Source organism: Phyllobates terribilis, unplaced genomic scaffold (assembly GCF_046119375.1).
Source record: "Phyllobates terribilis strain yellow unplaced genomic scaffold, ASM4611937v1 Scaffold_2__4_contigs__length_985480577, whole genome shotgun sequence".
NCBI lineage: Eukaryota > Metazoa > Chordata > Amphibia > Anura > Dendrobatidae > Phyllobates > Phyllobates terribilis.
In genome coordinates this window covers 746335524-746351564 of record NW_027362762.1, presented here as the reverse complement: position 1 = coordinate 746351564, position 16041 = coordinate 746335524, and the positions used below count along the sequence as shown (strand labels likewise).

The 16041-nt window shown below is 39.3% G+C and overlaps 1 protein-coding gene across 1 annotated transcript in view; it reads right to left on the bottom strand.

The window, feature by feature from the left end:
- The window catches only part of LOC141227649 (amine oxidase [flavin-containing]-like), a 197912-nt gene that overhangs the window by 119053 nt on the left and 62818 nt on the right, over positions 1-16041 (bottom strand). Inside the window, exons 2-3 of the mRNA XM_073667244.1 lie at positions 14621-14715; positions 3301-3438 (exon numbers count right to left, since the gene is read on the bottom strand). Of these exons, the coding sequence (XP_073523345.1) occupies positions 3301-3438; positions 14621-14715 (233 nt within the window). The remainder of the gene's footprint in view (positions 1-3300; positions 3439-14620; positions 14716-16041) is intronic.

Sequence of the window (16041 nt, the reverse complement as noted above, 5' to 3'; positions counted from 1 at the left end):
ACATCTTGGCTGCTACCCGTGAGGTTATTGATGGTTGTCTGAGGAGTGTTCCGCCACGCTGAATGCACTTAGGCATGCAAAACATCAAGATCCACTGCTGTCAGCTTTGTTTGCAATTGCCGATCTATGATGTCTCCAAAGTACTTCATGGGAAACAAGTCTGGAGATTCTGCAGGCCCTGGTAGCTCATTTAGGCCGCACAGTCTGCTCAAAGTAACAAGAGAAACATGTGGCCTAGCAATGTCATGTTAAAGATCAGTTTTTTGCACACTCTAAGGAAATAGCTGTATCACTGTTTCTGAGACCAAATCAGTGTAATGCTGAGCAGTTAGTGTACCTGAAATTAAGATAACAGGGATCCAGCTACCTTAGATTATACCATCCCTCACCATAATTCCTGGAGTAAGTGTGAAGGTTTGAAATTCCCTCCTTAAGGCCTCTTCATGGTGTGGCCCACTTGGTCTACATACCACTCTGCAGCTATCATTGCACTCAAGACAAGAGTGGGACTTATCACTGGAGACCACATGGACAGTGCCATTAAGAGATTTTCATGAAGGAAAGTCTTCATTCCACGTAGACCAACAGGTTGCCAATACATTGATCTAATGGTGGAACCAGTGTTACTACTATTTGTCCAAGTGTACCAGGACTTGTTTTTCAACACGACAATGTAGCACCCTGAGGATTCGGCTGCTACAGGGGTATTGCACCTCAACCCAGAGGTGTGATATTCCACTCCCGGGTAAGGATGGAGTGTGGAACTGAGCTCGGTAGGCTGCATGCACTACATACATCCCATTTCCGAGGAACAGGCCGACGGTACTCCCACTTAGAAATGTGCAGGTACGACCGAGTCTGTTCCTGGCTGGAGTGGGAGGGGGGTGGTACATCCCAAGTAGTGTAGGGGCAGATAGGGGGAGCAGCCTGGGTAAAGATAGGAGCTCATTGGGTGCTGGTCACCTGAGCTCACACATAGAGGGTGTATATAAGGTGGGCACCAACTAAGAACAGAGTCAGTTGCAGAGAGAAAGTCAGCGAGCAGAGGAGAAGAGAGACCCAGAGTGAGAGAGGAGAAAGAGAGACCCAGAGGGGGAAACAGAAGAGAGGACTCTAAGAACCCAAATTAAATCCCCGGGTGAAGAGTCGGCATCAGGGTACCGGAACCCAAGCTGGTGGGGGCAAAAACACACCCCAGCCAGAGACCGGAGGCCGTGGGCAGCGTCTGCCACGGCCACCCACCACATCCACCACGAAGGCATACCACGTGGAGGGTCAGGGAACCCAAGGCCAAGGGTCTCCCAACAGAAGGCCCGAGGGAGCTGGACCTGGGTGGATCAATAGTGGGGACGGCCAGAGAAAGGACAGAAGGAGAGCTCAGGGTCACGCTCCGGACTTATTTGGGGGTTGGCTGGATCCAGAACCTGGTGGACGCAGCACGGCTCGGGAGGTCACTCGAAGCTGGAGTGACCGGAACATCAGCAGTGAGTAAACATCCTAAACTGCATAACCCGACTCTGTCTCTGATTGCCGTCTACACTGCATCACCACAACCCCCATCCTCTGCACCTGATCCCCCTGAGGCTATACCCCACCCGTTGGGGGTTATATCACCAAAGCTGCACCTACACCATCAGCCTCAGCGGACCCTGCTGCAGCGGCGGCCGTAGTGACCGCAATACAACGGGTGGCGTAGTCGACATTAAGAACTTATTAACATCTGTAGGACTGCCACATACAACTGAGTTTGACACCCTGGGCACGGACTGGGTCACAGCCACTCGGAAGACTACAACTCCCATCTGATCCGGCTCCGGATATTCCCCCTAAAGAATATGGCCCAGGGGGCGCGTCAACAACACTAGGCTACATTTTGCTCATGCTTTCATGTCCTGCAGAGTCTCCAGACATGTTTGTCATTAAGCACATCGGGGACATCATTGGTTGGCAATTGCAAAGGGAGCTGCCAGCAATGAATCTTGATGATTTGCATGCCCAACTGCATTCAGCATGGCAGAACATTCCTCAGACAACAATTAATAACCTTACGAATAGCAGCCAAGGTGAGTAAATGCATGTGTTTCTGTGTGTGGCGCTCATACTCAATTGTGAATGATTTGAGATATTTTGAAAATGTTCTTTCATCATTTGCAAATTAAAAGGAATGTCATGCTATTCATGCTGCCCAAACTACGGGCAGGATGAATCAGAGACTGGCTGTATGACTGAAGCAGGCTAAATTATTCTCTAAATGCTCTAGTGTTTTGGAGAACATATAGTTGGAAGATCCTGGTAACATAGCCAGAGACAAGACTAGTCCAGTGCCACTCCATGTAAGCTATGGTAGAGACTCACCAATTACAACATCTGCAAGGAGTTTGTATGTTCTCTCTCCCCATGTTTATATGGGGTTCCTCCCACACCCCAAAGACTTACTGATAGGGAATTTAGATTGTGAGCCCCAATGGAGACAGTGATGACAATATATGTAAAGCGATGTGAAATATATAAACAAGCGTAATAAGTTCTATGTTTTCTCTGTAACTTGGGCAGCATAAATCGACAAGTTTCCTTTAACATGTCTATTCATCCTGTTATTTCCTCAAATCCATGACCTCTTCATGGTGTTGCAATTGCAATGTAATATTGAAGAGTGAATGTTAATGTTTAAATTCAGGGAGGAAATCCTATTATATTATATTTTCACAATATTATTTACCATATCTATCATAATGATACAAAAACAGTAGATACAGTATGTATTAAAAATCTAGATTATTAACTGTAACGGGTGAATCAAAAGAATTGTATTCAAATATATCTTTGCCACCAGATGGGGCTGTGAGTGTTTGCATATGATTGCAATCTGTTCCTGACATCCAGCAAAGCCCACAGGTTTTTATATTATTTTGATCACGCTTTTCCCTACAGCACTTGTCTGGTCTTTTAATGCTTTGATCTACTTCCCACGTTCTTTCTTATACTTAGATGCCTCCTTGTCATATTCACCCATTTTAGATCTTCTCTTTTGCTAAGCCTTAAAAAAGCTGTTTATCATTTGCATGAATTACCAGAAAGGTACTGCGCTGCAAAAAGAACAATAATAATACAGGAAATATTATGTAGGGCCATCGATTTCAGAGTAAAAAATAGATATTTTAAAGTCTACAAAAAATATAGGATTTTAAGCCTTTCACTATAAGATGTATTAAAATATTCTATTATAATTAATTGACGGTTGCAGTCACAATAATAATTAATAACTACTATTACCTTGCACAGCGTAAATATTAATCTTACCTTGACATAATGAAGGAGTCGTTGCTCTTCATTTACTTTATACGTCTCCACTCCAAGTTCTTTGGCGACTCTTATGATTCTGTTCTGAGTGGGACCGATATAAGCACCGCCGAGATCCACATATTTTGTTTTGCTGTTCTGATAAGAAAACCAATAAAATGATAATAATTCAGGATGCGACCTTTATAAAATATGTTCTAATACAAAATTGCTAGAACTAGGATATAAATTGGTACAGCACCGGAAGTATATTGATATATCCATTTAATAGATGCAGGTATCTAGAAAAACAAATAATTTTATTTTTATTTTTTTCAATGTTGAAGTTATTTATGTTTTGTTTAAAAATGATAAATGTGTTGCAGTCATCCGATGTACCATTTAGCGAAAAATCAAAGATTGAAACCACATGCAAATTAGCCTGGAAATGCATTGGGGACGTGCCAGTGCATTCAGTGTGCATCCGCACACCACAAATGCATTTCTAGGCTACATTGCATGTGACTTCAAAGCTTAGCACATTGGATTGCTATACAACAGGTATCATTTTTATTGTTGTTCTAAAACGCATTCAGCTAAACCACTAGTTTCATTTCAAAGATGTCTTGGCAGCAAACTCTTCAATCATTAGGAGAAGTGGTAATGATAGTCTTCGCCTGAATGAAGAAGAAAAAGAATGGTTATAATCAGAACAGGGCCAATTCTGACTTTCCTCTTACGAGAGACAAAAACTGAAATGCAGCTCTTCCCTACAAAGCAACATAAACCTCTAAACCTCCAGTGAATGAAAGCCATTCCGCCATTGTTTTTTGCGTATTACTTTTACGGCATTTTTTGCATTTTAAAATAATCAAAAAATATATATCTTCAGATTCTCGGTAAAATTACGGTAATACCAAACTTGCATAGATTTATTTTAAGTGATAGAAAAAAATCTGAAGAGGCGATTTGCATATAGAAAAAAATCCAGAAATTTGTAAAAGAAAAAATTGGTTTCTTTTGCCATTTTCCAGGACGTGTTTTGTTTTTATTTTATAATTGATGGAGCTGTATCTTGTTTTTTTACGTAGTGAGCCAATGATTTTATTTATAATACTTTGAAGGCTTTTTATTGCATTTTTTAGGGTGGTGTGGTGTCAAATAAAAATTCAAAATGCAATTCTGGAGTCTCAATTTTTTTTTCTTTACAGCATTTACTGGAAGGGTTCATTTGTTTTTTCTCATTTATTTATTTTTAATGGGGGTGAGGAAAGTGATTAGAATTTTTATATATTTTATTTTTTTTATGTTTTTTAAAACTTTTATCTTATTGAATCTTTTAGTGAGACTAGAATCTGTAATCGTCTGATCACTTATTCTACATATACTGCAATACCAGTGTATTACAGTACATAATACAAATCACAGTCTGCTATGAAGCCCAACCTGTGGCTGAGCCTCATAGGAAATCAAAAATGGTAGAGGTGGTAGCTTTAAGTAAGTGTGTGCATCGATGACCACTTCATTTAAATATTGCTGTCGAGAGATTGACAGCGGCACCTGGTTAACAGCTGCGCCAACAGTGTAGCTGCTCGCTAAATAGACTGCTGCCGTCTTAGAGACAGATACCGGCTGTGTAACATAGCCATGCTCTACTGTGTATGGAGCAGTCTCAGCTCTTGAGCCTGTTTCGCACATCCCGACCCGCTGCATGCAGTATTGCCTAGGCTGAGTTCTTATGCAGCTTTTTGTCACTCCCTTGAGAGACACCTCTGACTACCACATAAGGCAAGATGCTGATTTCGTCTCATGGCAGCAGTCCTGAATGAGAGGAAACATTACCGGTGCGTAATAGAGGAGCTTTGACCTCTCCTGAGATTTCTGTTTTAGTGAATCAATGAAGTAACAATTCTGGAGCATATTTTTATCTTAAAACTCTAATTAGTGATATTTCTATCTTATTCTTCTTGGAAATATATGCATAAACAGACTTTTTTGCATTAGCTACTATTATGATACATTGAGTAGCTGTCAGTTAATCGGTAATCCTACATAAAGTCTCTGTGTAACCCAGATCTACCTAAAAATGGGACTTTACCATTTCCCTTGTCAATGGGATGTCTCTTCACAGTCTGAGACTGTCAGCTAGGATTGGAGACTGTCAGACGGTGTATAGACATAGCATTAATTCACATACCTCATTATAATAAATCAAAGAATAGTAATTCATGTGCTATCAAAATTTTCAAGTTTATTACATCAAAAATTACAAAATTACACAGTCAACAGACAAAGCCTTTTTATAAAATAGCCCTTAAAAAGACCCATTAAAAAGACTTGGGCAGTGTGGTTCTAGATGAAAATATTATTTAGCATCATGATTCTATCATCAGAGTTTAGTGGTGAACATGATACAAAATTATAATTCATACATTTCAGAGATAGAAATATATATATAACATATATTATAAATTTCATACATATACAGTTTTATAATAACAACCATTTGTAACAGTAAATATAGTTGCAATACATAATTCTGAGATGAATATTATGAACTAAAATATGTATCTCGTATAATTTAAATGCTATATCATGATCATTGTCTCAATGGGTCCAGAGATCATCAGACAAGAAAAATTGCTGTGACACCCACAGCTTTATAAATCAATGGTGAACATACAGACTGGTCTGTATGTTCACCATTGATTTAGAAAGCTGTGGGGATCCCAGCAATTTTTCTTGTCTTGCACTAATCTGACCTATCTCTGGGTGGACTCTTGTACTTTATAACTGATGATCTCCGGACCCACTAAACTCCGATGACAGAATCATGAAGCTAAATAATATTTTCATCTAGAACCACACTGCCCAAGTCTTTTTAATGGGTCTTTTTAGGGGCTATTTTATAAAAGGGCTTTGTCTGTTGACTGTGTAATTTTGTAATTTTTGATGTAATAAACTTGCAAATTTTGATAGCACATGGATTACTATTCTTTGATTTATTATAATGAGGTATGAGAATTAATGCATTGAATATTGGGTATCCTCATTATTCTTTCGAATAGAACATTATATTGGAAATGAGACTAACTATCCGTTTATGCGTATTTATATGTGTATAGACATAGGCCTTTGTCAAGTGATATGAGACACCAAGTCGTCAATTAATTCATACATTTCTAGTTGATATAACAGAGGATTAGCAAAAAGAGATTTCCAGTAACTCCACAACTGTTATTTCATGGGGACTACAGATATCTACTAAAACAGACATGTCAGAAGAATGGACTGATCCTCTTTAATTATTATGTAATCTTACTACTAATGGGTCTCATTAGCTTTGTAATTACTTATAAAGTCTGCCTGTGACCACTTTATGGTCACTCCCATTGCAGATTTCAGCTTTCAGCAGAATCATCAGACATTGAGGGAGAATAAACGGTTTTACTTGGGACATACAACATAATATCAATCATCATAACATGGAGAATAACAGGAAAGACCTGACACAAACAAAACGACAGAGAGGTCATACAATACAGACTAAACAAACTTTAACACCATCTACTCTAGCGCCATTTGTTGTCCCAAATGTGATATTTGCTGCCAATCTCATTGCATAGGGAAATCATTTCTGTGGGCTGATGGGGTTTGTGCCAAGGCTGCTTATTAGTTCTAGTCTAACCCTGCTGATCTCTCCTACTGCAAAAATATGAATGGCATACTGATCTTGGTAGACAACAAATTCTCAGCCATGTTTTTGCTCGTGGGCCCCAGTATTAAAAATAAGAAGCCTTTATACAGGCAGAGCAGAGGGGTTGTGTGGTCTATGAAATCTGTAATGAATAGGAGTTAAAGGGGTACTCAGTTTTTTATTCTTTGCATAGGAAACAGAAAATCATGCAACATTCTAATATACACACATGTATTCATAAATCTGGTCACATATGTTTCTTGAAGTATATCCCTGTCTTTGCACAGTAGAGCAGAATAGCCCATGGATTAATTCTGTGTAATTGTCCATGGGCTAAAGGTGACTATACACCTTTACACCTTCAACAACTGTAAACCACATGAGAATTTCTGTCCTACTCCCACACGCATCCATGCAAGGCTATGTCAAGTGTCCGTTATGTTGTCAGCACATAGCGAGAGCCGATTGAGGTTTCCCAACCAGTCACTGAAAGTCAGACAGTACATTGAAGCACGTGGATGGCATCAGTGGACTGTTAATTTTTTTTCAGTGACCCATACATTCGAACTGGCAATCTCTTTACATAAAACAGACCAGAACCAGATTAGGACATGTCTTTCCTTTTTTTTACATGGGCCATTTGTCAGCAAAAAAGAAAAACTGACTGTGAATAGCCTCAAATATATATATATATATATATATATATATATATATATGTATATATATATATATATATATATATATATACAGTGGTGTCCAAAAGTATTGGCACCCCTGCAATTCTGTCAGATAATACTCAGTTTCTTCCTGAAAATGATTGCAATCACAAATTCTTTGGTATTATTATCTTCATTTAATTTGCTTGCAAGGAAAAAACACAAAAGAGAATGAAGCAAAAATCAAATCATTGATCATTTCACACAAAACTCCAAAAATGGGCCAGACAAAAGTATTGGCACCCTCAGCCTAATACTTGGTTGCACAACCTTTAGCCAAAATAACTGCGAACAACCGCTTCCGGTAACCATCAATGAGTTTCTTACAATGCTCTGCTGGAATTGTAGACCATTCTTCTTTGGCAAACTGCTCCAGGTCCCTGATATTTGAAGGGTGCCTTCTCCAAACTGCCATTTTGAGATCTCTCCACAGGTATTCTATGGGATTCAGGTCTGGACTCATTGCTGGCCACCTTAGAAGTCTCCAGTGCTTTCTCTAAAACCATTTTATAGTGCTTTTGGAAGTGTGTTTTGGGTCATTGTCCTGCTGGAAGACCCATGACCTCTGAGGGAGACCCAGCTTTCTCACACTGGGCCCTACATTATGCTGCAAAATTTGTTGGTAGTCTTCAGACTTCATAATGCCATGCACACGGTCAAGCAGTCCAGTGCCAGAGGCAGCAAAGCAACCCCAAAACATCAGGGAACCTCCGCCATGTTTGACTGTAGGGACCGTGTTCTTTTCTTTGAATGCCTCTTTTTTTTCCTGTACACTCTATGTTGATGCTTTTTTCCAAAAAGCTCTACTTTTGTCTCATCTGACCAGAGAACATTCTTCCAAAACGTTTTAGGCTTTCTCAGGTAAGTTTTGGCAAACTCCAGCCTGGCTTTTTTATGTCTCGGGGTAAGAAGTGGGGTCTTCCTGGGTATCCTACCATACAGTCCCTTTTCATTCAGCCGCCAAAGGATAGTACAGGTTGACACTGTTGTACCCTCGGACTGCAGGGCAGCTTGAACTTGTTCGGATGTTAGTCGAGGTTCTTTATCCACCATCCGCACAATCTTGCGTTGAAATCTCTCGTCAATTTTTCATTTTCCGTCCACATCTAGGGAGGTTAGCCACAGTGCCATGGGCTTTAAACTTCTTGATGACACTGCACACGGAAGACACAGGAACATTCAGGTCTTTGGAGATGGACTTGTAGCCTTGAGATTGCTCATGCATCCTCACAATTTGGTTTCTCAAGTTCTTTGGTCTTCTTTCTTTTCTCCATGCTCAATGTGGTACACACAAGGACACAGGACAGAGGTTGAGTCAACTTTAATCCATGTTAACTGGCTGCAAGTGTGATTTAGTTATTGCCAACACCTGTTAGGTGCCACAGGTAAGTTACAGGTGCTGTTAATTACACGAATTAGAGAAGCATCACATGATTTTTCAAACAGTGCCAATACTTTTGTCCACACCCTTTTTTAGGTTTGGTGTGGAATTATATCCAATTTGGCCTTAGGACAATTATTTTTGTGTTTTTTCATTGAAGACAAATTAAATGAAGATAATAATACCAAAGAATTTGTGATTGCAATCATTTTCAGGAAGAAACTGAGTATTATCTGACAGAATTGCAGGGGTGCCAATACTTTTGGCCACCACTGTATATACAGTACAGACCAAAAGTTTGGACACACCTTCTCATTTAAAGATTTTTCTGCATTTTCATAACTTTGAAAATTGTACATTCACACTGAAGGCATCAAAACTATGAATTAATACATGTGGAATTATATACTTAACAAAAAAGTGTGAAACAACTGAAAATATGTCTTATATTCTAGGTTCTTCAAAGTAGCCACCTTTTGCTTTGATGACTGCTTTGCACACTCTTGGCATTCTCTTGATGAGCTTCAAGAGGTAGTCACCGGAAATGGTTTTCACTTCACAGGTGTGCCCTGTCAGGTTTAATAAGTGGGATTTCTTGCCTTATAAATGGTGTTGGGACCATCAGTTGTGTTGTGCAGAAGTCAGGTGGATGCACAGCTTATAGTCCTACTGAATAGACTGTTAGAATTTGTATTATGGCAAGAAAAAAGCAGCTAAGTAAACAAAAACGAGTGGCCATTATTACTTTAAGAAATGACGGTCAGTCAGTCCGAAAAATTGGGCAAACTTTGAAAGTGTCCCCAAGTGCAGTTGCAAAAACCATCAAGCGCTACAAAGAAACTGGCTCACATGAGGACCGCCCCAGGAAAGGAAGACCAAGAGTCACCTCTGTTTCTGAGGATAAGTATATCCGAGTCACCAGCCTCAGAAATCGCAGGTTAACAGCAGCTCAGATTAGAGACCAGGTCAATGCCACACAGAGTTTTAGCAGCAGACACATCTCTACAACAACTGTTAAGAGGAGACTTTGTAAAGCAGGCCTTCATGGTAAAATAGCTGCTAGGAAACCACTGCTAAGGACAGGCAGCAAGCAGAAGAGACTTGTTTGGGTTAAAGAACACAAGGAATGGACATTAGACCAGTGGAAATCTGTGCTTTGGTCTGATGAGTCCAAATTTGAGATCTTTGGTTCCAACTACCGTGTCTTTGTGCGTCGCAGAAAAGGTGAAATGATGGACTCTACATGCCTGGTTCCCACCTTGAAGCATGGAGGAGGAGGTGTGATGGTGTGGGGGTGCTTTGCTGGTGACACTGTTGGGGATTTATTCTAAATTGAAGGCATACTGAACCAGCATGGCTACCACACCATCTTGCAGAGGCATGCTATTCCATCCGGTTTGCGTTTAGTTGGACCATCATTTATTTTTCAACAGGACAATGACCCCCAACACACCTCCAGGCTGTGTAAGGGCTATTTGACCAAGAAGGAGAGTGATGGGGTGCTACACCAGATGACCTGGCCTCCAGAGTCACCAGACCTGAACCTAATCGAGATGGTTTGGGGTGAGCTGGACTGCAGAGTGAAGGCAAAAGGGCCAACAAGTGCTAAGCATCTCTGGGAACTCCTTCAAGATTGTTGGAAGACCATTTCCGGTGACTACCTCTTGAAGCTCATGAAGAGAATGCCAAGAGCGTGCAAAGCAGTCATCAAAGCAAAAGGTGGCTACTTTGAAGAACCTAGAATATAAGACATATTTTCAGTAGTTTCACACTTTTTTGTAAAGTATATAATTCCACATGTGTTAATTCATAGCTTTGATGCCTTCAGTGTGAATGTACAATTTTCATAGTTATGAAAATACAGAAAAATCTTTAAATGAGAAAGTGTGTCCAAACTTTTGGTCTGTACTGTATATGTTTCAATTTGTTGCCACTGAAAAACACTGACAGCTCATGAAGGGCAAAAACTGATTTGCTCATTTCTAACAATAAGGTCTCGTTCACATTTCAATTTCTGGAGAATCAACTTTGAGTCGGATCACCTGAAATTAGCATGTCCTCACGAATTCAAAAAGTTTGCAATTCTATTCATGAGGATTGGAAAAAAAAATGTCAGTGTCTTTTCACACACTGCTGATGCATCAGTGAGCAAGCTAATGATGTTTTGCGCTGCCGTGCGCTATCCCTTAATGCTCTGCAGCTAAGGCATCAAATGGTTCTAGTGCAGCCAATTAAGGGGGCTATCAGAGCACCATTTTATGTTTGTACATTGTAGGGAAAGGAGGTCATTCCACATCAGAATAAAAAAAGGTCTAATTTGATTGTGGTTCCTACTGCAGTGCTGAACTACATTGAAAATGGGACTGGTAGTCTCAGTCTGTGAATAATAATCCAAAGATTCAAATGACATATAGGGAGGTGCTGGACCTACATAGTCAGCGTGACTGTGAATTGATTGATCTGTGATATACTGCAGTATCAACACATTAACAGCCTTTTTTATTCTTCACATTCTGCAACCAAGGATGGCAGTATTAAACCCTTCAGTGCTATTTTGGTTTCTCCCTCTACTTCTTCCTCTCTCTCTCTCCCCCTCCCCCTCTCCTTTTCCTACCCTCCTTTTTCTGCTACCCCTCTCTCCTCTTCTCTCTCTCATTTCCTGGGCAATTAGTGTTTTTTTAGTATTTTGATTCATGGCAAATTTATTTGACACACATCAAATTTGTTATAAAATTCTTTGATTCTTGAAATTCAGATGTGTTTCTTTTATTTAAAGGGCATAGCTCCAGTCTTTAAATCTGGGATGTCTTTTTCAGCCAGTTAGAAATACATTTCGTGTCAAAATAATGGCATCACAGCCTATGCAGAAAAAATGTTCTGTGATCAAGGGGTTAATAAGACTGGGGTTTTTCATACCTGTCTTGATTCAGGGTCCACTAGAGTAAGATTCAATAACTTCATGAAGTTGACGAGGTACATATCTTTTAATTAATTTGGTGCAACCTTCAGCTGCCTGTTTGCTAGAAATGTACTCCAGTCATAGAGTGAATTAAATTTCTGCTACAACTCTCATACATTTTGTGGAATAAATGATAGTGAATTTTTATAGCAGCACCTGACCATACCCTTTTAAGGAAAAGCTCCGACCACTTAAAAAATAAGGAGGAGCTGGTGTAAAAACATCACAAGTTGCAATATTTTAACACCAATTTTTTGGGCAAAAATGGCTTTAGGAGCCAGTCACATAGTGCTTCGTTGCGATGCTTGTGAGGCCATATTTATAAATTTCAATTTGGGAGTTAGTGATGGAGCTTGCTGGCAAATGGATGGCCTTGCTGGTATTTTTAACTTTGGACTAGCAAGGTTTTATTAATCCTACCAAATGTGGCTAATTGTCTCCTTATTAGAGGAACATCTCCAGTAGAGTGATTTTATAGAATCGAGTTAGAGATGTAGTAGCTATTATCTATTCAGCCCATATACCTTTATTTAGAAATTAGTTTTGTTTCATTAATTGTCAGAAGTTATTTTGTATTTATGAGTAACTTGTTAATTGTAACTTGACAGAATATCTATGCAAATGACGCATGTGCTTCTTCATGGAGAATGTAATGGACAACTTTGTTACCTAGTGAAGGTGGAAATGAATCCTGGGATTTTTTGAAGGGGTCACTTAGGCCCAAGAGGTTTCCGACTTATATTAAAGGGATTGTCCTGTCTAAGATGACAGTTCTGCAAAAGACTTGTGAATCCTCATTTAGCACGACTGCACACTGTGAGGATTCTCCAGTGTCAGTGACATGAACAGCGGTCACGAGATCGGAAGTATGCTCTTTGCATACTTCCGGACAGAATCGGACTAGACGGTTTCCAGCGCACATAATGCAAGTATATTGCGTGAGGCCGGAAAAAGTCTAGTCGAATTTTGGCAGAGAGTATGCATATCACATACTTGCGGTCACGTCACTGCCGATCCCGGTGATGACACCGGAGAATCTTCACAGCGCGCAGTGCAGGCTATGTGAGGGTTCACAACTCTACAGTCACATAGAGTAACTGCAGACTTGTTGTTTTAAACCAGACAACTCCTTTAAGAATAAAGGAATAGGGGTACTTTTAATTGCCTTGGATATCACATAACACATTTTCAGAGGGCCATTGTCCGAAAAAGTTCATTCCAATTTTATTCTGACAAGGTCCTGTGGTTGCACCTGTAGTTTTTGGAATGGTTCATAGTACCAGTCAGTATTGTACCAGTTGTGCTAATTGTATAGGTTAATATTAGGTTTTGACAGTAGTAAAACTGATTATTCAAACATGTTTTAATCCTTTTAGTGCAATCCTAGGGTATGTGCATGTTTTTCCTTACATACAGATGTATCTCAATATATTGCAGAAACATTAAAGAAAATAAATGAATATTGCTTGTAACAGATAAGTTACTCTGGAAATGATCCTCATTTTTAAAAGGTTTATTCTTCAGGATGTGAAAACAAATTCTCAACCAGTTTAAGATTGTATCTATGTGGGTTATCATTGGGTCAAAGTTAAGAGAGAACCAAGAGTTTGATAAGGTCAGGTGGAAATTTTCTTTAGAATTTGAAAAGTAACTATTGTTTTCAATTTAGTAATTTAGTAGTACAGATTTTAAGAATCAGTTTGCCTTAATTTCTGTGCCATTTCATTTTTAGGAACTAGTTAGCTTATAGTATTTTTTACACTATTTAAAGGGAACCTGACAGGCAGAAAGTATCAGATATGGGCTCTCTCATTTCAGCCAGCTGAGTAATTTCAAGAAAAAAAAAAACATTTAAAAGCTGTCCTGGAACCATACCGCTTTAGTGTCAATCCAAGAGGCTGGTCTATGGTGAATTCACCCTGCTCCACTCCCCTTAAGTGTTAGATCTCTCTTTATACACCCACATAAAGAGAGACACCAGTCACTCAAGGGAAGAAGGAAGAAGTTGCTGGTGACCACCCACTTGAACAAATCCCTCAAATGGCATGGTCCATGACCAGCTCTTTAAATGTTGCAGCATTTCAGAGTAAACTATACCTGGCTGAAATTAAAGAGTCAGTGTTTGATATATGCTGTCATCTGTGTAAGTAAGAAGATAGATAGCACTCACCGGCTGTAAAAATAACAGTCTTTATTTCATCTCTTTAAAACCAAAGAGCGGGGTAGTAGGAGGAACACATCGTGGATGACGGCCTTTTTGTTCTACTACGGGTCTCAAAGATCTTTAGCTTTTATATATGCTGCCCGACATTTAGTCAGCATATATCAGCTGTCAAGTTCCCTTTAACACAAGTTACCAGTTTCTTAAAGGCGTGGTCCAATTTATTTTTTTCTTTTTATCCATTAACTACTTAACTACCAAATACAGCGATACCCTACTGGTGCTTCAGTGCCGACACTCAAAGAGCTGTGAGTAACTTTAGTTGTATTTGTTATTTTTATGTACTAGAAGCCAAAGAAATAAAACTGAATTCAACCCAATTAATAAATCCATCTATTTTGCCTTTAAGTATATCAGGTAAACTTACCTTTACAGTGAATGTTCGTCCTCCTACTCGATCACGAGCTTCAAGCACAACTACACTAAGACCTGACTCTACAAGCACTTTAGCTGCCGAGAGACCTAGGGAAGAAAAGAAACATCATTATTAGACATATTTATGTGAGCTATGGGTTAATAGGATTTATTGCTATTTTTAAATGCATTTATTGCTATTTATTGAAAATTAAACTCAGTGTTGGTAACAGAGAAACATTTTGTGAGGGCCATGAGTACAGAAGAGTACAAAGGAAGGTTGATTGCATATTGACTCGATTCTTGCTGCCAAAACCACGGGCAGCATGAATCAGAGCATGCTTGCACGATTGCAGCCAGGTATTCTTTTAAATTATAGTTTGAAGAGCAAGCTAGGGACCATAGGCAGAGACGAGACTAGTCTGGTGCTGCCCCCACCATGCTCCATGTGATTGACAGATCTCTCATGTCTGTACTTAGAGAGAAACCTATCTATCACCTGAAGCAGTGCTGGGCTCTGCAAACTATATTTTCTGGAAAAGCCACAGTATTTCAGAGAAAAACATTCTTAGCTGCAATTGTGCACTCGCCAGGCTCTGATTCACGCTGCCTGTGGTTTGGGCAGCATGAACAGATTGATACATGCCCTTTAAGAAAGGAACTGGTCCAAAAGATAAATGTGAATGGCAGAAATCATGTTATGAATATCATTACTGCCCCCAAAACACAACATTACTTTGATTATAGATAAGTGAGGATAAGAAAATAACTATTTACAGTCCTTCTGTATGAAATATAGCTGAATAACTTACCATCAGCTTTAAATTACAGTAAATTTGTTGGGCAAAGTAAATATGTAGCATGAGCAGACCAGGCTAGCTGCAGCACTGATGTGGCTTTTTATGACTTTACTTAAATCAAATATTGTCCTTATCTGACAGAGTAATGTTTAATGCTGGCTGTCCATATCAATTTCCTGCTTTTCTGTACGACTGACCTTTCCAGCAACCAGCTGATATCTTGCAATAATATTGTGTACGAGGAATACAAGATACACATTTCCTACAGTTACATGATAGCAGTTTCTCTGCTGTATGTTCACATCAGTTTAAAGAATTTGGACAATTAGGTTGTGATCACGCAGTTCTTTCTTTGCACTGTGAGAATGTGATTTTAGAAATCTGATTTATTTTGCTGTTATTGTAAAAATGCTGTTTTTTTTAATGAATGAATCATTTTCAATGAATTCATAATCTGATTTTATGTAGCCATATACCCCCTACGTGTCTTCGATCCAGATGTATACCTTCAGAACATGCTAAATATTATTTTTTTACATGATCATAGTACTATTGCATTTAAGCATCTAGATTGTGAATCTAACAGAATAAGCTGTTAAAGCGCTAAACTATTGATACACACCCAGAGCTACAG